This window comes from Malaya genurostris, chromosome 2 (assembly GCF_030247185.1).
Source record: "Malaya genurostris strain Urasoe2022 chromosome 2, Malgen_1.1, whole genome shotgun sequence".
NCBI lineage: Eukaryota > Metazoa > Arthropoda > Insecta > Diptera > Culicidae > Malaya > Malaya genurostris.
In genome coordinates this window covers 119,425,895-119,447,738 of record NC_080571.1, presented here as the reverse complement: position 1 = coordinate 119,447,738, position 21,844 = coordinate 119,425,895, and the positions used below count along the sequence as shown (strand labels likewise).

General features: G+C 38.7%; 1 protein-coding gene across 6 annotated transcripts in view; it reads right to left on the bottom strand.

Annotated features, from left to right (window-relative positions):
- LOC131429764 (amyloid-beta-like protein) overlaps positions 1–21,844 on the bottom strand; it is a 317,342-nt gene that overhangs the window by 69,902 nt on the left and 225,596 nt on the right. For 5 of the 6 annotated variants that reach the window (XM_058594093.1, XM_058594095.1, XM_058594094.1 and 2 more), the window contains one exon: positions 20,494–20,715. In XM_058594093.1, the coding sequence (XP_058450076.1) occupies positions 20,494–20,715 (222 nt within the window). The remainder of the gene's footprint in view (positions 1–20,493; positions 20,716–21,844) is intronic. The other variant, XM_058594096.1, reaches the window with a different exon arrangement.

Sequence of the window (21,844 nt, the reverse complement as noted above, 5' to 3'; positions counted from 1 at the left end):
AGCTTTCAAACCATTCATGTGCCATTCCCCCGATGCCAAAACGCCGCAATGTCTGCAACAATAAAGGTCTTGAAATTGTTTCAAAGGCTCTCTTCAGATCCAAGAACACAGCAAAAATACTCTCTTTGGCTTCGATTTTCTCCTTCCATTTTGCCAATACTAGGTTCAAAGCGGTTTCACAAGAGTGACCCTTACGATATCCCGATTGTTCCGGTATTAGCAAACTGTTAGAGTTCAAATAGTTAATCAGCTGATCTTTAACAACAAGTTCCAAAATTTTTTCCAGCGTGTGCAGCATGTTAATGGGACGGTACTCCTCGGCTTTATCCATTCCAGTAACCTTGGGGATAGGAACAACCAGAGATTCTTTCCACACTTTTGGCACGTGCCCCGTGTACAACGATTCATTTACCAAATCCAGTAGATCGTGTCCGATAACATGAAAGCAATCCTGTATCACTTTTGAGTTTACATTGTCAATACCCGTCGATTTTCCCAAATTAAAACAAATATTTTTCAATTGGTCAAAAGTGATTGGTTGAAATTCATCAAGTCTACAATAGTTATTCATCGGCTGTGTTATTTCAACAGGTTCACCTACCAATTCAATACTTTGATTGATCTGCTGAACACTATTTATGAAATAACTGTTGAACTTTTCAGATATAATTTGTTCTGTGTGTTCTTCTATACCGTCAAAAGTTATACTTTTCGATGCACTATGTGTAGGCTTGATAAGCATTTACAAAACACTTTTAACGAAACTGTGTTGGTTTCGCATTTAGTAACTGGGATCTGAGCAAACCTGATATAAAAACCAGGTTCGAAAAAGATTCGATTTTCAGTTCAACAATGAAACTAGGTTCAAAACTAGCTGTAAACAAACGGTTTGACAGCAGTTATGGTAGAAACTGGGTTAGGTTTAGAAACAAACGAAAACGACATAAATGATTGGCAGAATGTATATGACTGTTCTAGAAATACCGATGTAGGCAGGAGAAAAAGTTCTGATACCTAACGTAGCACGCAAAGTCTCGTGAAGAGAACCTAAATGAAACTTACAGATGATGACAGAATGTTACATATATTAAAACGTAAAAATAAATTTAGTGTCTTTTTTGATATTAACCTCAGTCAAATAAACCATAGAGATAATGGTATGATTCAATTTAACATGTTTTGAATTCTAAATTTAAGTTAATAGAGACGCTTCTTTTATGTGCATCTATAGACACGTAAGATTATATGATTTTTTCGATGTGTGCATCACAGCCAATAGTCGTATTCGATAGAGATGGTCGGGACAAAATCAATACAGTTTAGTGAACAAAAACCCGAAACCCTATTGAGCAAATCCGTTAAACAGAAGTTAGCATCAACCTTTACCAAAAAAAAATGTTTGCGATGATTGCAAGCAAATTTGAATCGAAATCTTAGTGTGTAACTTTGTTTTCATGTCGTTCAAACCACACGAGAATTCAATCGGAAGAAAACAAAAATAAACTTATCATTTTCACTAACAGCACAACAGGAACTTTGCAGTGAAATGAACGTAGCACCTAAAATTGTGTCGTGATATTAATACTGCACCCAAAATAGTATCCATTGTGGTGACATCTGCAAGTAATCATCACACTGAATGAGCAAATTTTACACATAGTCCACATGCGAACCTGTATTTTTGTTTTCTATGGATTTACATTCGAAAATACATGTTGCAGTACGGACATAGCGCGACAGCGAGCAGTGGTAAATCTAATTAAAATGGAATTTAAACCGGGGCAAAATAAACGACAATAATAATAAGACATTAAATTGTATTGGATGACTGGAAAGAGAAAGTGCGCGAGCTTACCATATTTGAGCATGATTCTTCAGATGAGAAAGATATCCTGCCATTGGATATCGCACATACTTATTTAGGACTAAAAAGACGAACGCAAGTGCACTTCGAGTACATGTTTGGTTGGATCCATTATTATACGCCAGAGAATAACAATGATTACCCGACAATGGACTGAAGCCGTTCTTCGAAGCGGCACGACTGCTTGGAAGGGAGGCTTAATGGCTCGGAAAGATCATAATGCCGTTTTTCTGGAATTGCCATAGTATACTTTTATAGGACTACCTCAAAATAGAAACAAAAAATACAAGTATTAGCGTGCATAATGGATCTATTAAAGACCGAAACCGCTGTGGAAAGCCTTACATGAAGGACATGAGTATCGCCACCAAAGTTAAAATCAACGGCTTTGGGGTTTGAATTACACTGAAGTCTTTTTTATGCGAATTTACGTACCGCATAAAAAAAAACCGCATAAAAAAAAACCGCATAACTCTGAAAATTCGCATAAAAAAAAACCGCATAACTCTGAAACTTCGCATAAAAAAAACCGCATAATTCTGAAAATTCGCATAAAAAAAGTCGCGTAAAAAAACCGCATAAAAAAAGGCCGCATAAAAAAAGACCTCAGTGTACTTGCCAATCCACCTTGTTCACCTGATTTGGTCTGCTCCACATATTATCTGTTCCCAAACCTCAAGTCATCTCTGAGAAATCGATGTGAGTTCCGTTTAGGAATTTCAGATCGCTACTTTCGGAACGTGATTCCGAAACCTGTATTGCTAAAGTAAGTTTGTATGGCTATCAACTAATATGACATACATATTAAGAAAATTTAGAATTTCCGTTGCCCACGAATCGAAGTAAGGGAGCTATCTCGGACCACTTCTCAAAATCTATCACAAATTCAGTGAAGTTTTGTACTCTAAAAATGAACCTTTAGAAGATCTTTGACATGTGCGACCGAAATGGTATGATAGTAAACGGTAAGAAAGGGAAATGGGAATTATGTTCATAAGCAATCTTCAGTCACATGATCTGTTATCTGAGGGCCCCTCCTGAAACGAAATTCTTGATGCGGGCCTGGTCGAACTACACTGCACGCTAGCATCATTTGCAAAGCATTTGATCTATTACTGCTTGTAGAACACATGAAATTCATGAAAATATACACTTAATTCATAAAATGAGTGTGAAAACTTGATATTTAGTAAAAATCATGCAACGTTTATATGAAATGCACTTAAAAACGATCAGATAAATCGTTACCTCTAGATTCTATATGCATTTCATGTGAATGTCACATTGTTTTCCCCATAGATTTCAATTGAAACAGAATTGACCGATTCAAGTGTTTTTGTTGTGCTGTACTCACTCCCACTAGAAAATAAAGTGTTTAACACATGTAGTTCGATTCAATAGCAAAACACATCACATTCAAAGGAAAACACATCAAAGCTAACTAAAAAATAATCTAATCTCGCATCTCAGTGAATTTGCACATGACATCTTGAAACAAATCGCTTTAGTTATGCATTGATATGAAAAGCATATTAACTTGAAGTGGTGTTTACATATGAATCGATCGTGCAAATTTTTATCAGTGTACTCGTGACCAAAACCACCATAAATGAATTAGAGCCATGAGAGTCAGTTCGTGCTCGCATCTCACACGACGCAGTCGAAAATCATTTACGGTCGAAACAACAGAAACAATAGAGTGTACGGAAATGGAAGCTCCTCTCCTCCTAGAAAAAGAGTGACAACGAGATCCACTTCAAAAAATACACTATTTAAAAAATCGGCTAATTCGGCCACGTAAAACTTGTACGCAAATAGGCCTGAATAAAAATACCTTTTAAATAAAAAAATAGAGCCATGAGAGAGTGATATTCTATTTAGCAGCGTTTTGTGTTTTTGCACCGATAGTTTTAAATTAATTGACACATTAATGACATTAATGTACTTTGTTGATTAGTAAAAAGTGCTTAAGGAGCTAATTCTACATGATCATGTGTCCGTAGCTGATAATTTACAATTTATAAGTAAACAATTTTAACTGATCGAAGCGCTATTTGCGTACTACTGTCGGTATTTTCAGATTCAAGAATGGCCATCGCTTGTGACCGATGTGTCAAAACAGTTAAACATAAAAATGATTTCGACGAATGTTCAGGTTCTTGGAAAATGTAACACATTAGGTTTTTTAACGTCACGCAAACCTCAATCGGATGAACATATTTAGACAGTTCAGCAGTACTGTTTGTAAACAGAATTTTTTCTCTTTGTTTTTTTTGAGACCATTTACGGTCCATATCGCCTAAATAAAGTATTAAAACATTTGCTCACGATTTGATACGGTTTGTTTTTGAGATTTATTAAATAAAAGTGACTATTTGCAAAGTGTAAAGATGATTGTTTGAAATGTGTTCTTCGATTTTTGTTTAAGCTTGTTTGTAAACAGTACCGCTGAACTGCCAAGGATGAATGCTGGTTCATTTGTGACGTCACGATAAAAAATCTAATTAGATTTTTTATCGTGACGTCACAAATTAACTAGCATTCAAGGATGACAGTTCAGCGGTACTGTTTACAAACAAGCTTGAACAAAAATCGAAGAACACGTCTTAAACAATCATCTTTACACTTTGCAACTAGTCACTTTTATATAATAAATCTCAAAAACAAGTTGTATTCAATCGTGAACAAATGTTTTGAAACTCTATTTAGGCAAAATGGACCTTAAATGGTCTCATCCAAATTGTTAACAGACAAACAAAAAAATCTCTGTTTACAAACAGTACTGCTGGACTGTCAAAATGTGTTCATTCGATTGAGGTTAGCAGTGACGGTAAAAAACCTAATGTGAAATGTGTGAAATATGTACCCACATTCGTTATGGATGGAATGTAATTGCAGTGAATGTTCAAACGGCTTTGTTAGTGGTGGGTCGTCTCGCGGCAAATAGCGAAAGCTTTTTTTTACAGTAGCCCTCTCAGCAGGCGGTTCTATTTTCATTTAGGGGTTAGCCAAATTTTGTGCTAGGGCACATAACCGTTTTCATTATTTTTACGTTTCGTCTTTGACTCATCAGTGCAGAGCAGTTCAAGGTTCTATTTTTTTGGTCGTTGAGCGCTTATTGAACGATATACTGCACGAAATATTCGTTCAGTTTGCTGGAACGGTTTGTTGTTGTTTTGTCTTTTGCAAATCTAGGTATTTACTTAATATAGAGAGAAGATTTGTTGTTATTCTACGTGAAGTAGAAGTATTGTAACACATGAATCAATAAGTCACGAGACTAACAATGGAAACAACATTTATTTTTGCAAATTTTTTTTTATTCATCAACAAATCATCTTTTAGGGTGAGACAATGGTTCCAACGTTTTTCCAATTTTTCAATATCATGTTTATAAAAAAAATTATCTTTCGCTTTAAAATAAGCTTCAGTTTCAGCGATGACCTCCTCATTTGAGCCAAATCTTTTTCGCTGGAGCATTTTTTTTAAGATCAGCAAAGAGCCAGTAGTCACTGGGGGCTAAATCTGGCGAGTATGGGGGTGGGGAAGCAGATCAAAGCCCAATTCGTTCAATTTCGCCATTGTTTTTATTGACTTGTGGCAGGGTGCTTTTTGTTCCATCGAAAGCAATCGCGGCACCCACTTGGAAAAAAACCTTTTTCATTCTCAATTTTTCATGAAGGATAGTAAATACACTTCCATATGATATCTGTGTCATCTCAGCAATCTCACGGAGCCTTACTTTACGATCTTTCATTATAATATTTGTCACTTCACTCATATTTTCCGGTGTAACGGTTTCCACAGGTCTACCCGAGCGTTCCGCGTCATTTGTGTCGGTACGACCACGTTTAAATTCGGCGAACCACCGACAAATCTTTGCTTTTGATGGACAAGAGTCCGGATAACATTTTTCAAACCATTGTTTCGCTTGCACGGTGTTTTTACCCATTAAAAAACAATGTTTTATCAAAACACGAAACTCGTTTTTTTTTTCATTTTTCAAACAAACTACAAAACGACTTTACTCCAACCTCGATAACTCAGCTGTTTCTGGTCGGATCGACTTAAAATTTTGACCCGTTTCAAGCAAGGGTTAATACTCTAGAAAGACGTGGTTACTGGTTCACTACGTGCGCCATCTCTGCTTTAGTCTCGGGACTTATTGATCCATGTGTTACAGGTATGTAGTGTTAGTTTAAAAAAATAAGTGGAAAAAATTTCGAAAATTGTCCAGTAAAACTAGTCCAACGGGGCTCCAACTTCTCATATTAAAAATGACTCAACAATGGACCTCTGTCTTCCGGGTTTGTTGAATGAAAAAAATGGCATTCGGTTCAACGGTCTGTTTCAAAGTCGGCAAACGACGGCCAGTGTTAATGAACTGAGATTAGTTGCGTCCATTACCAGCGGGCTCCTTGCTGAGCTTTTTGGTGTGGGGGAGTGTGGTGGGCAATTAAAAAAACGAAGGTCCCGTGTTGGCGTCCCGTTGAACGATTGATTGGACCAATGATCCAACGTATTAGACCAATGAAGGATCACCGTTGAACGTTTTTTCTAAGAGGGAGATTTCTGAACCCACACAGATAAAAATATTTTGTGTATTTACATCAATTTTCAGGCACATATTTAAAGCAATTAACCGAATGGAAAGTTACTACACAGTTCTAAGTTTTTTTTTGAAATATACAGTCTTGTTCATTGAAAGATCTATGCAATGCCATTTAATTTTACATCGATCATGGTCTTAAATCAAATTTTTGTTTCAACTTATGTCTATTTCAGCATACTATTGATTTACTTTTCGTGTAAATTTCACTATTTTTTGTGTGTACAGACTGAGAAAGCGGTAAGATTTTGATGTGCGTTGATGGTTAGTTGAATGGCATACTAAACAAAATACTGATTCAGTTTGTTGTTTTTTTTCTTCAAAAATAGAGTACGAATTCGACGTTCAAAATCAGCAAACAAAAGTTCCGAATCGGCCACCCGTGGGACGATTTATTGGACATTCATCGGATCAACGGCACAACGTATTGGACCAACGGAGAACTTCCGTTGGACGTTTTTTTTCTTACAGGTACTCAGCAGTTTTTCCAATGAAAAAGAGTTCGTTGCAGAAGTAGTGAAAAACTTCCAAAAAATCAACTAAAGATTTATCACTTCAATGAAAAGAAAAAAACTAAGCGCGCCTTCTTTTCAAGAACACGAGTTTACTAGGAATGATACAAAAAATAGGAAATTTATAAGTAGCCAATAGTGAATCGAAGCACAAAAATCACACACAGAATTTTGATGTAACTGTAGAAGTAGTGTTTTCGAGATAATACTTGGTGATTTATAATTTGATGCGAAATTCTTTGTTACCATAATGTCAGTTACCAAAAACCCTCTAAATTTTCATAATATCAAGCCACGCTGTCAAGATACTGCGTTTAATTATTTCAATACCCGAGTTATCTTCGGTTGTAAGTCTACTAGTTCCCGCCTTAGAAATATTACATTTCGAGTGTACGGAACACTAGCCAAAACAGCTGCAGCATACTTTAGAGCTCGAGGATCCATAGGAGAGTTCCGTGCATGCTAGGCTAGAGAAGGGAAACTACCATAAATTTTTCACAAAAAGCAGACGGCGCCAGCCAACCGGAGAAACTTGAAATCTTTTTTAATTTCCGAGTATAATTTTAATCTCGTTAACCCGTTTTCTGACATTTTTTCCTGCCGCACAAAAAAAAAAACTTTTGACCGTTTCCCAAGGCTGGTTGGCGGGAATAAATTAGTGAAATGTAAAACGCTGCTAATGGAAAAGTTCCCTCCGATAAAACGATCCTTTCCACTTATACAAACACTAGCAATTGCTGCTGACGTGTGTATTTGGGGAACATATCTCGCTTTGTATATTTTACGCGGATGACGGCTTGCGAAAGGTTGTGTTCTGTTGTAAGTGCATGAAAACAATAAGAATTTATATATTGTATTGCGATTAGGGTTTCAAAATGACTCATCTACTACTTTGGATTGTCATACATCATTTGCAAGAAGTCTTCACATATTACTGTATTATGGGTTACTACAAGCTTTGGTGACTGGATAAATTTATTAACTGTTTGTTATTCATTTTAAATTAAACCCACCAACACCTTCAACATTAATACTTCCCCAACCCAATTAAGAAACAAAGATTAATCTTTGTATTATATTCCTTTTGTAAAACGCGACCGTTTTGTTTCAACACAGTCGATTCTTAGTGTATAGAACTATTATATGATGAGTGTTACAGTAGCAAGATTTAGATGATAATAAGATTAGTTAGTACATAGCAAATTGCTTGCTGAAGCTCTTTTGCAATCGCAGAAACGTTACAAAAAATCATCGACCTTGTTGACAAGTATTTGTAGTTATATTGCTCTGAAGATGCACGAATTACCCTTCGGAACTTTTGAAATGACCAATAAAAGTCATCTTTGAAAAAAATGTCCATCGCTTCTGTGTGACGAAGAGTAAATGTGATTTCTCTCCACAAACTGACAACATCAACGAGAGTTTTTCTCTTTTACACATATACACTACTGCTATATACAGTGTGCATGCATCATGAGAGCGCGTAGTCATTTTCTTTCACCTGTAGCACCGGATCGCACGAAAGTGCAAGAATAGAACTCTCAAACTGTCTGAGGTGGACGAAGATCTTTTCACCGAAGTGTGTGAAGTTTGCACTCTGGTTTTAGGTTTGCATAAGAGAAGCGTGTGGCACGCATATACGCATATAGCAAAAATACAATTTATCGTTAAGTTTACGTTTTTCCTTACTGCAATGAAGATTTCCATAGAAAAACCTGTTCGATTCTCTATAAATTAATAATAATCACAGAAGTGTTCACTCACCAGTGCACACTTGGGTGTATTTAGGTGAGAGCACGTGAGAGTGACTCATGCGAGGAAAGTGTAGTTTACTCGTACCAGCTTCTTTAAAAACAAACACACACTCAACGTCTGTCTATTTGACACTGAGGAAGAGTGCTGATAAGTGACAGACTAACATTTCTCCCATTCCTCAGTCGATTTACTTTTATTTTTTTACTTTTACGAGGATCGGGGGTCACTTCGTCCGCGGCTTATCTCATCATCCATTGCTTCATCGTCGGTGTTGTGAGTGATTTCCGTTTTCTTTTCGTTTTCCTGGTTGATCGTAGTCTTGGGCTCGTTGAGAGTTGCTGTGGATGCGCCTTGTTGTACATTGGTTGCTGTTGCTGGTTGGTTGGAGGGTAAGTTATTAACTGCAGCTGGTGTACTTTGTTCTATAGCTTCATTGTTGTTGGTGGCTGTCACAGATGTACTGGGGTTGCTTGGAGTTGGTGTGAAGGAAGCACCGTTGTCCTTTGGCGTGGTTGTCTCCTTGTCCAGTTTATCACATGGCTTACCATAGTGAACAGCTTTTTGGCAATATTGATATGTGGCCATCTGATTGTCATAGGTAACAAGTGATTTGCACGTAATTCTTGTATCTTGACCGAAAATTACAACGTAAGCGGTTTTGTTATATCGACTGACTTGGATGAGATGTGAAAGCGAACTGAACATTGATTTTTGTTACTACCTGGAGTTGGACATTGAACAATGATTTTTGACCTCCTGAATCACTAAAATGAAAACTGAAGTTCAATGTAAAGATACTGGTTCTTAGCCTCTTGTCCAGTAACTCCTATCCCTACTTCCCCGCGGTGCCGGCTGGGGTACGAGTAACCTTAGGAAAGATCGGGTAACCAACCCCGGTGAGACCTTGGTCGTATGATGACAGAGAAGGGGGGGCTTGCTTTCTCTTTACAAAGAGCGAGCCTACCCGAGCGTCTGTTCCCCATTAGGAGCGGCTGATTACCGTCCTTGTGTCAGTGTGGGACTCTAAACAGTGCTAACACGATGGCCCTCCGGCGAGACAGGAGATTGGTGCAGGCCCAACAAGCCGCCCGGAAAACACGTGTTACGAATAATCAGGATATAAATACGACTCGGAATAATCGGCAAAGACCTACGCGACGAAATAAGGACTACGATTGGAAGCTTGGCACATGGAACTGCAAATCACTTGGCTTTCCAGGATACGACCGAATGCTGCATGATGAGCTTCAAATCCGCGGCTTCGATGTCGTAGCACTGCAGGAACTTTGTTGGACGGGACAGAAGGTGTGGAAAAGTGGGCATCGAGCGGCTACCTTCTACCAGAGCTGCGACACAACCAACGTTCTAGGAACGGGATTTGTAGTGTTGGGCAAGATGCGCCAGCGCGTGATTAAGTGGCAGCCAATCAGTGATTGAATGTGCGTATTGAATATCAAGGGCCATTTCTTCAATTACAGCATCATCAACGTGCATTGCTCACAAGAGACGAGACCCGATGACGAGAAGGAAGCATTCTACGCGCAGCTGGAACAAACCAACGACAGCTGCCCACGGCGGGATGTAAAACTCGTCATCGGCGACATGAATGCTCAGGTAGGCCGGGAGGCAATGTACAGACCCGTGATCGGGCTGGAGAGCCTGCACGCGGCAACAAACGACAACGGTCAACGATGCGTAAACTTTGCAGCCTCCCGAGGAATGGTAGTTCGAAGCACTTTCTTCCCCCGCAAAGATATACACGAAGCCACCTGGAGATCACCTAATCAACATACGGAAAATCAAATCGACCACGTTCTCATCGACGGGCGATTCTTCTCCGAAGACATCAATGCCCGCGCCTACCGCAGTGCCAATATTTATTCTGACCACTACCTTGTCGCGGTTTGTATGCGCTCAAAACTATCGACGGTGCACAATACTCGTCGCACAGGAACGCCGGGATTAAATCTCGAGCAGCTACTTAGCATTCGTACTGCAGAGGAATACGCGCAACACCTGGAGCAAGTGCTACCAACGGAAGAGCAGCTTGGCGCGGCGACTCTTGAAGACGGCTGGAGGAACATAAGGTCCGCCGTGAGAAGCACTGCTGCAACAGTTCTAGGTACGAGGTTATCGAATCGAGGAAATGACTGGTTCGACGGCGAATGTCAGCAGTTGGTCGAAGAGAAGAATGCAGCAAGGGCGAGGATGCTGCAACACCGCACTAGAACGAACGAGGAACGATACAGACAGGCACGGAACAGACAGAACACGGTTTTCCGGAGGAAAAAGCGCCACCAGGAAGACCAAGATCGCGAAGCGATGGAACAGCTGTACCGCGCAAATGACACACGGAAATTCTATGAGAAGGTGAGCCGCTCACGTAGAGGCTACACGCCACAGGCCGAAATGTGTAGAGATACCAGTGGTAACCTTCTCACGAAAGAACGTGAGGTGATCGACAGGTGGAAGCAATCGTGCGTACTTTGGACTCAGAAAAACCCTCCGATCGAGAAAAGTACGCAACCGCACGAAATTGACAATCTATAAAACGCTCATTAGACCGGTTGTTCTCTATGGCCACGAAACCTGGACTATGCTGGCAGAGGACCAACGCGCCCTCAGTGTTTTCGAAAGAAAGGTACTGAGAACCATCTATGGCGGAGTGCAGATGGAAGACGGAACGTGGAGACGGCGTATGAATCACGAATTGCAACAGCTGCTAGGAGAACCACCTATCGTACGGACAGCAAAAATCGGACGTCTACGATGGGCCGGGCATGTCATAAGGATGTCGGACGACAGCCCAGTGAAAATGGTTCTAGAATCTAATCTGACTGGTACAAGAAGAAGAGGAGCGCTGCGAGCAAGGTGGATCGATCAAGTGGAGGGTGATCTCAGAAGCATCCGTGCCTTGAGTGGCTGGCGACGAGCAGCCATGGACCGAGTTATGTGGAGACGTATGCTTGATACAGCAAAGGACACCCCAGGCCTATAGCTGTTAGGTAAGGTAAGGTATATCATGTTAGTTGATGGCCATACGAACCGACATCGATTATACCAGATCTCGTATTCCGGTGCCTACAATAGTGGAACTCACTTCGTTTTCTCGTATTTCATTTTGTAGGTTATACTGTTAATGCACAAACAATCCCTTGGTTTCTTTGAAGAATCGACGAGAATTATTTTGAATATAATACCACAGTATTATATATAAGAATATGATTGATATGAGAAAGTCATCATTACACATTTAGGTGGATTAAAACAGGTTTTCCTTTTAAGTTAATTTCTTTTTACATTGAAGCAGTAAACTGTTTGCCTACTTGCTAGTTTTAAGATTGGATGAAATTTTGCATAGTAGCTGTTTAATACAGTTTAACACTTTTTTTTAACACTTATGTTACTGTATCATTGTTTCTCAGAACCGAAGCAAAGATATTGGTTGCTAGTACATTGCAATCCGTTTTATATGTGTGACTCGACTAAAAAAAATGATTGTTGGGATTTGTGCTATATTAAATTTTCTTGTAATAAGAGCTCACTCCAACGTTTCAAAACATAGCGGAATGGTTTATTAGTACTACCCACTAAATGCAAGCTTACGTTGAATTAATGCAATACCAGCTTAAATTCTAAAATCATCACCTTTGAAGCCTTAAGAGTACACAATGTATTCTTACGTTCAATAACCTTTTCATATCAAGTCGATTACTTCCAGAAACGCTTAGTTGATGGGCAAATTTACAATATTGTAAATTAAAGCCCAAACAGAGATCAAGAAACGAATATTAAACCTAATTGCAGATCTCACCGTGCTATGTAACAAATGTCACATTTTTAATGTTGGTTCCAGCTATTGTGAAATGACGAATTTCAATTTGTTCTGTCGTTGTTTTATCTGTCGTTATCCCTGGAACCAAAGAATATGCACAGACACACCCAATTATCCTAACCTGGTCAACTGTTTGCAGTTTGCGGCTTCCATAATTCACCGTTCTGTCAAGCTCAGTACTCACTTAATTGATTTAGAACGGTTGTTTCATTTCACACATCGACAACCACATTTTTCTGGTACACGTTTGTAGAAGCCCACCAAAACTGCTTTGTGTACGAACAAACTGTGCGGAAAATATGAATATCCAATTAATTATTCATCATTTTTCGATCAACCAGTCCCGATTGGAGTGGTTGTTGAGCGTTGTGTCCTTGCCACTGCATATCCATGTAGGCGCAAGCGAGAACCCAAACCACCGATTCGGAAATAGCAAACAAAATGTTTTTTTTTTTTTCGGGGTTCTGGGAAATCGACCGGTGTTGGAGTTTTGAGCTTTTTTATTCGATTTGGAGTTTGTAAAACCATAACCGATTCGTGACGAAGATTTCACACCCATCAATAGCAAAAACGTTCTAAATTTACTCATTTGTTTTTTCTGATCTGAGCCAATTATATAGGCAATTTTTTTTCCAAAATAACGTGCTGATCAATACCGGCCACATGCGGATCTACTTGGGAAAGGAAGAATTGTTAGATCGATACATGTTGCTACTATAAACCGAGGAATCCTTTGCATTCCCACATGCATCACAGGAGGATATTTGGAAATATTATCATGTGTTCATTGCTTCGGGTAGCCGGCTGCCGTAGAAGCTTTTTCGTATTTTGGTTATATGTATATCAACTAAAAATACGATGCATAAAAAGATTAATTTTCGAAACTCGTAAAACTCTTGTTTGTTTGTTTCCTAGATAACCGTACCATCAATTGAACAAGACACGTTACAAAGTTAAGTCGATATCCAGTGCCTAATCAAAATCATAAAACATCTAGTGGAGATTCTTCGTAGGTTGGAAGATACTTTGATTCGTCCTAGTTAAACATGGAATCCTAGGAATGCACAGTGCGAAAAAAAAACAGAAAACCCGCAAAGAACCTCATGAAAATATATTTCATACTTTTACTAAATAATTTCGGGTACTAATTTTGACACCAATAGATTCAGATTGATTCAAGAAGTTCACAAAAGCATGCTTCAGAGTTTATGTCACATAGTCAGCATCATTTTTCCAAACTAGTGCTTGACATTTACGTTGCCTATTTGTATGAGAAGAGTGATGCTAATCTAAAAAAAACTCTTCTTAGTCCACTTAGTGGAATTTTCATAGATCTTGAAAAATCACCATATTACATTGAATCTTCAAATTTTCGAAATCGAAAAAAAATTTTGATGCCAAAAGTCTTAGAATTGCATGAAACGTCGAGATTTTGTTAGTGTCATCTCGAAAAAAAATCCCAGAAAGTCGATTTAAAAAAAAAAAAAAAATTAAGTTAACAAAAAATCTCGACGTTTCATGCAATTCTAAGATTTTTGGCATCAAAAAAAAATTTCGATTTCGAAAATTGGTGCTTTTTCAAGATGGAAAATTTTCAAGCCTTAACCGCCGGGCAGCACCCCTTACGCATGTCCGATTTAGCTCAAATTTTGCATGAGGACCTTTTTCGAGATGCTTAAACTTGTGAACAATAGCGCTTTACGAAATTAGAGGTGATCCCAAAATAAGAGTGATAAAAATCAACGTGTTTTGTCGGTTACGTCACTTAGACCATCATATCTCTGGAACCAAAAGTCACAGCCATTTGATCTTTGAACTTGATCAATGGCCCGATAGTAACTTTCAAACGAGCCCAAGTTTGTTAAAATCGGTTTAGCCATCTCTGAGAAAATTGAGCGCGTTCAAATATCTTCGAAAAGTGCACACACACAGACATTTTCCGATCTCGTCGAACTGAGTCGAATGGTATATAACACTATGGGTCTCCGATGCTCCGTTCGAAAGTCGGTTTTTCCAGTAATTCTAATACCTTTCTATAGAGAAAGGCAAAAATTCAAGAAATTCAATGGAGTGGTTTTTAATGGCCGCACGAATCGCCATCCTGCTCGTTTTACCCCAAATGCCCAGCAGTTTTAGGGTTAGCTGTAGTATTTGTTCTGTAACATGAAAAGAAATCGTGTGCGGTCTACTGAAATAGCTTGATTTTATGTAAACTTAAAGAGTGTACACTGGCCGCACGAATCGTGGCTATTTTACCCCTTTTCCTCCATTTCATGATATCTTATTGTAAATCGACCTTAAATCTCGGTAAAACTTATTGTAAGTTTTCTAAATCTAGCTTATCTTATGTAAAAAAAGTCTGTAGAATCGATTGCCAGAACTTATACTGGCCGAACGAAACGTTTTGGTGACTATTTTACCCAATTCCTCCAATATGTGAAAATTTCATCTAAATCACCATTAAGTCTTAAGCGAACTACGTTGAAAGCATACGAAAACTATCTTATATTATGTAAAAAAGTCTGTAGAATCGAATGGAAGAACTTACACTGGCCGCACGAAACGTTTTGATGACTATTTTACCCCAATTCCTCTATTTCATGATATTTTATTGTAAATCGTCCTTAAATCTCGGTAAAACTTATTGGAAGTTTATTAAATCTAGCTCATCTTATGTGAAAAAGTCTGTAGAACCGAATGGAAGAACCTACACTAGCCGCACGAAACGTTCTGGTAACTATTTTACCACACTTCTCCATTTCATGATATCTTATTGTAAATCGTCCTTAAATCGATTCTCCAGACTTTTTTACATGAAAGTAGACTATTCCAGAATACCGCACTTGACTTCTTTTCAAGTTACAGAGCGAATGTTATAGGAAACCCCGAAACTGCTGTACATTTGAGGTAAAACGAGCAGGATTGCGATTCGTGCGGCCATTGTAAACCATTCCGTTGAATTCCTTGGACACTTTTACATAAGAAACGCTTTAGTTTGTTGACCTATCTCAATTAGCTCAAGTGTTACAGAATTCTTTACGGGTTTTCATAGATTTTTTCCCACTGTGTAATGTCAGACTAATATTTCCACGAAATATCCCATCCCCAAACCGCTTTATAAACCCAACGCACACGTTTTCAATGTTTTAAATTAAAACAAAAGGAAACATCGGTTAAACATTCTTCAAATAATTGACTATGTTTAGTCGATTTCGTTTTTTTTTCATTACGGAACTGTTAATTAAAAAAAAATGATGTAAGGAACAGGACTGAGATCGAAAAATCGTCAAATCGAGCTTTTGAGCTAAAATTATCCTTAATTCATGTAAGATCAATCATTGGATGATTCGATCCGCTTTGATCTTTGTGGAGAAAAATCACATATGATCAAGATCAGACATGAGTGCCGATTGATCTACGTCTGAAATCGTTGATCCCCTGCTAAGGGGTGTAAGAATGAGTGACAACAGCAGTCCTACAGGAATTTATAATTGAGGATAACGCGTGTCAACGAGACCTCTAAAATCATGAAAAATCGTCAATTTTATATCATTGCGGAATGCTCCTTTCACAATCCGTATCACCAGATTCTTCCTGTTACGGCACGGTTTACGTAGAAACAATGCCACCAATACCTGAGATACAGTGGACACCGCGAATCTTGATTTTTAAGAAGCGTCCTCAAAAATCCCTCTTCACCGACTTATTTCTCAATATTTTTCCAAGGAAAAATTATAAAATGTTGTTCGAGTGATGCTTTTTATTATACGAAATATTTGAATTTATTTTGTTGAACGGTAGTTCTAAGAAAAAATGTTCAAAAATGATGATTTTTTCATCATTTAGACCCTGTCATCAATTATATGACATTTTTAATTTCCATAATCCAGTATTTTCGGAACCGGAAGTCGGATCTGCATGAAAGTCAATCGCATTCAATGAGATATAAGATAGATGAGATATAAGAATACCTTCAGATAAGATATAATAATACCTTCATTAATAACATCACTACATTTTGAAACGTTTTCATTCTTTCTACCACACTTTCCGTAGAGTGGTTTGATTTTACCAAAATCAAACACCAGTAACAGACATTCGTGCCGGCACCGCAGTTCTGGTTTCTTCAGCACTGTTGAAAAGACGTGATCATATGTGCTTGGTGCCGATGGAATCTGTTGTGTTTTCGGATCCGAGCTTCGGCGTCGATTTTCGTTCGGCATGTACGCATTGTTCATATAGGTGGTGTTGTGTTTTCTACTGGTTTTGCATCGTCACTTTATATGACGGTTTGAAAAATTTCACACTCATCAAGCTGTAATTCTGAAACCGGAAATCCGGATAAAATTAAGCATGAGACTATGAGACAATAAAGCCTCTATCTTAAATAAAAGTTTGTGAAAATCGGATCACTGAGAAGTCGAAGTGAGTTCCATCTTTCGAGTTTTCTTCACAAATTTGGGTGCTTCTGAAACTGAGGAATAGTAGTCCCGAAGTAAGTTTATACATCCCCAAACTAACACTGTCGGCAAACTAGAAAAGTCTACCTGTCAGTTTTATGAAATTTGCATCTAAGAAGTGTATCGAAAATAAGCTATCCACATACATTTGTGTTGTACGCATGTATTTGTGATGGTTTTTTATGCTCAGATCACAGCATGTTGTGCGTTTGGCTGTCAGCTTTCGATTGTTTACTTGTTTGTGCGGTTGAAATTGTGTGTGCGGTTGAATTTGAGAATGTCGCGTATTGAAAAGGAAGTGAAAACTAAGGTTCTGGTCACATGGCTATGTAAGAAGGGTATTACTATGCGAAAATTGGCGAAGCTGTTTGGAATTCATCAAGCCAGTGTTAAAACCATCATTAATAGGTTTGGGGAACACTATTCTTTGAATGAGCTACCAGGAAGAGGCAGCAAACCCGGTTCTTCCAATCCGAAACTGGACCAGAAAGTGAAGAACAAATCAATGTCAATACGTGATTTGGCCACAAAAGCAGGAATCAGGAATCAGAACAAATTGACTCAAATGGCACGTTCCCCTTGATATTTGGAGATTTGTGCCTTAAAACGAGTGTCGGAATGATCCAGCGTATCAAGAGGCGAAATCACCTGAAGACCTACAAGAAGCAGAAAATCTCGAAACAATGTGTAGAATAGAAGAAGCAAGCAATAACAAGGACCCGTAAATTGTATTCGCGTCTTTTGCAGTGTCCGGATGTATGAGTTTTAATGGACGATGAGACTTGTGTAAAAGAGGACTCAAAAACCCTTCCAGGTCCACAATACTTTACTGTCGTCTTTGGGGAGGATGTGAGCGATGCGGACAGGTCGATTCGAGTGGAGAAATTCGGTCAAAAGGTACTGGTATGGCAAGCAATATGTTACTGTGGTTTTGAGTCAACCATTCTTCACACTACCGGAACTATAAATGCAAAAAACTATCGATCTGAGTGTCTCCGGGAAAGATTACTACCTTTATATAAGAAGCATAGTACACCTCCACTGTTTTGAACGGATTTAACGTCGGCATTTTAGCACTCTCAATTGGCTTGCGGAAAAGGGTATAAATTTCGTTGAGAAAAATATCAATCCACCACATTGCCCTCAGCTTCAACCCATCGAACGTTATCGGGCAATCGTGAAGAAGGTCTTCAAGAAGACTGGTAAGGCAGCTGGGAACATGCAGGAGTTCAAAAAAATTGGGATCAAGCGTCCAAAAAATGCGATGCAACACTTGTCCGGAACTTGATGAAGAGCGTTCGATCAAAAGTTCGAAAATTCGTGAAGGAATAACTTAAATTTCATCCGGTTTTTATTATGCTCAAGTTTAACCTCGTACAATAAAGGATCAATTTTTAATTTGAATAAAATATCGTTTTTGTCATAATTTGAAAAAAAAAGTTTGTGGATAGGTTCAATGCATAGGTCTTACAAACCAGCTGTCGTATGTTCGAGCCCCGACCTGGAAGGATTCTTAGTGTCAGTAGGATCCATAGTAGTAGCCATGCTATGATTCTGTACACAATGAATCGGCTGCGAAGTTTGTTGAAACAGAAAGGCCAAATTCCACGAAAGGAATGTAATGCCAAGACTTTGCACTGCTTATTTTTGATACACTTCTTATTTTCACTATCATTTATGAAAAAAATACTCATAAAATTGATTATTTTCCATTTATCGCGTTGTATTTCCGGAACCGAGAGTCAGGTCGAGATAAAATTTGAAAAGATTTTACTAAATTTCCAGACGTTCTATTTAAATAATAGTTTGTGAAAATCGGTAAAGCATTCTTTTCTAAAATTGAGCTCACCTTAAGCCAACCTAAACTTAGTAAAACCTTAAGACAACGTAAACTTAGTAAGTAAATTTACTTCAGCAATTTTTTGCTCCGCCCCAGGCGAACATGAACCGTAAAGAACTATTATGAAAGCAATATTACAAATGAAATTATGCAAAGTTTTGAGTTTTCATTTGCAAACAATATACGCCTTTCGTACCATCCAAATCATGTCAAAATGAGGTATGTGGTGTTATTCGTCTGAGAATTTGCTCGATGTAAAATACGGCTCCATAAAACACGGCAGCTTCATTTACACGCTCCGGAATGATATTTCCGGTTCCAGGAAGAAAGTTTTTTTTTTGCTCCAAAAGAAAAGCTGTCGCACTGGCACCGTAACTTCTGCTTCTGCTGGTTCGCCATCCGGTTGTGTTCAGTCTGGGTTAATTAGTCGACTAGATGCACTCGTTTGCATGGCCGCAAGCAAATGCATAACAACTGTCTAACAAAGTCAGAATCGTTTCGCCAGCGTTTGAGCTGACAGTGAAAACCATGCTCGGTTCAATTAACTTGTTTTCAGCAGAACCGCAATTGTACTCGGGATGTAAGGCACAGCTTTGAAGTCATCTGGATGGGTGTTTTTGCTGTGTTTGAGATCACTTGAATTCCACTTGAGAGCACTGGTTGATGGATAGAACCTATTGAATCGTTTGTGTTAGGCAATGATGTGTGGAAAGGTTGTAGCACACATATTGAAAATAAATGTCATGTGATGACATTAGATCACAATTGTTTCGTTTTATCAGATTTAATCAGATTAAAAGCTGTGCATTCCAAAACTGTAGGGTTTTCAAAATGTCATTTTTGATAAAATCAGTCAGTATCTTGAATATTAAATTAAACGTTAGTAGATATAACAAACAGAACAGAACGACAACCAAAAATCGTTCCAGTGTTTCTGTCCTGCACTTTTTTGTGCCTTTCCTAGTTGAACCATGTCGGTGCAGAGTGTCTTTCGAAATTTATGGCACAGACGTCTGAACAGAAAATGCACTTCACCGACTAACAGATTTTCCAGAGCAGTGTTCGATTTGCATAACAATAGCATTTAAATTGTATGAAACTGTATCGCCCAACCCCACCCAGACCACGAAGCCCGGCATCGGGCGACTAAAACAGGACGCAAAATTTATTCTCTCTACTGCACCCTGCTTTTGGGGGACTCCAACTATACCAAAGTGAGGAAACGTGAATTTTCCAAACTGTCACACCCTTAGGCAGCGTTATGTAAATCGAATACGATCTCGGCGAATGGAATGGCCGTGTACGTATTAATCTCAAACGAAATCAAACGTGTTAACTATAGCCGGTATTTAAATTTACCGACGACCTCCGCAATCATTATGATCATCGGTCAACCGCACTCACTGTATCTCTCGGAGCAGTCCGTCTGCGAATGCAGTTAGGGGGCAGAGTATCTCCTGGATGCCGTTCGTCCGAACCATTGCTCGGGTATTATTATCAATGCACTTTCAATCATAGTAATCTACGCTGAGTCATCCACATCATGTCCAGTGCACACAAAAGAGGGGGGACTTACACACATACACACACACACTAGAATGCATGGAATTTCACTCACCTTTGAAATGCTTCGGGCAACAGACGAACTCGACGCCAGAGAAAAGCGAGATTCCGCACGGGAGCAGCATGGCGAAGCTACGCATTTGCATGTTGCGGTCCTGGCAGGCGGCTGCACCGGTCTGATTCCACCTGACGAACGGCCAGCACCGGGATGCGTTATGGATGTGGTCGAACAGGCAACCCTCGGGCACTAGGAGCGCATCCGACTGGAACGGACCTTCTGGAAGCAGACGAAAGAACGGTAAGGCACGGGTAGTGAAAATGCAGTGGAACGAGTTATGGCTATACTATACGGGTAAGCTTAGTGGATTGATTTCTAAAAATAAAGTAGGTCTGTCCGCTTGAATATGTAAGCGGATTTGTTATTGCCCTGCCGCTGGGTTTTCATATCAGCAGGTCACGGGAATAAAGAATTTTCATTCCCATACCGGAAACGTTACAGCCGGAGTGGGAGTGAATTTTCAATCCACTGGAATAAGGATAACTAAATCATTACATAACTATGGCGATGTGTAACGGAATGGTTAGAATTGAATTTTTACTTATTTTGATTATTGGTTGGTTCATTACTTCTTAGTTACGCGTCCTACGTTCAGTGATTCAAAACTCCCCTTTATAAACCGAAATTGTGAAATCATATAATTGGATTATTGGAGGTCGCAAATGGTTCCGAACTTCTGACGACTGCTAAAAGGAACTAAATTTCATTACGAATTCAATCTCATCAGACGTAGTGAGTTTTATTTGATTACGATTTTATGTACCGCGATAGACAAGCGAAGCAGAGTTCAGCTATTCGATAAATGAGTAATTCGTGCAATCGGTTTTCTAAAACAACCGGTTCGCTATGAAACTCAAACTTTAAATTCATTCATATGCTATTGAATGGAATTATGGACAGTATTAGGTCACACAATATAGTTTATATCACAAAATGTGGAGGAACAATAAATAATATAATAATTATTGTTTCGCGATTATTCAACAATAAATTTAAACTCGCTTCGGGTGTATGCCTGTGAGTGTATGTGGGTGCCCTCTAGCAAATTTCTGAATTTTGTTCTGATCCAATCTCCGGTTCCGGAGCTAGAAGGTGTGATCAGTGTACAAATTAAAATTTCAAGCGTGTTTTATTATAACTGTTTTGCATGGTTACGAAATGCTAGAAAATTGTTATGTTTGATTCTGGTAGAGGAAGAGGGGGTAAAACACACCCCCTAAGGAAATGTTGAAATATCTTAATTAAAGAAAATCAAACGTTTTTTTTAAGTAACTATTTATAGGAATATGAGTTAAAATTAAATTATTAAGATTTAAATTGGGTGTTCAGCCACAAGTGGTGACTTCTC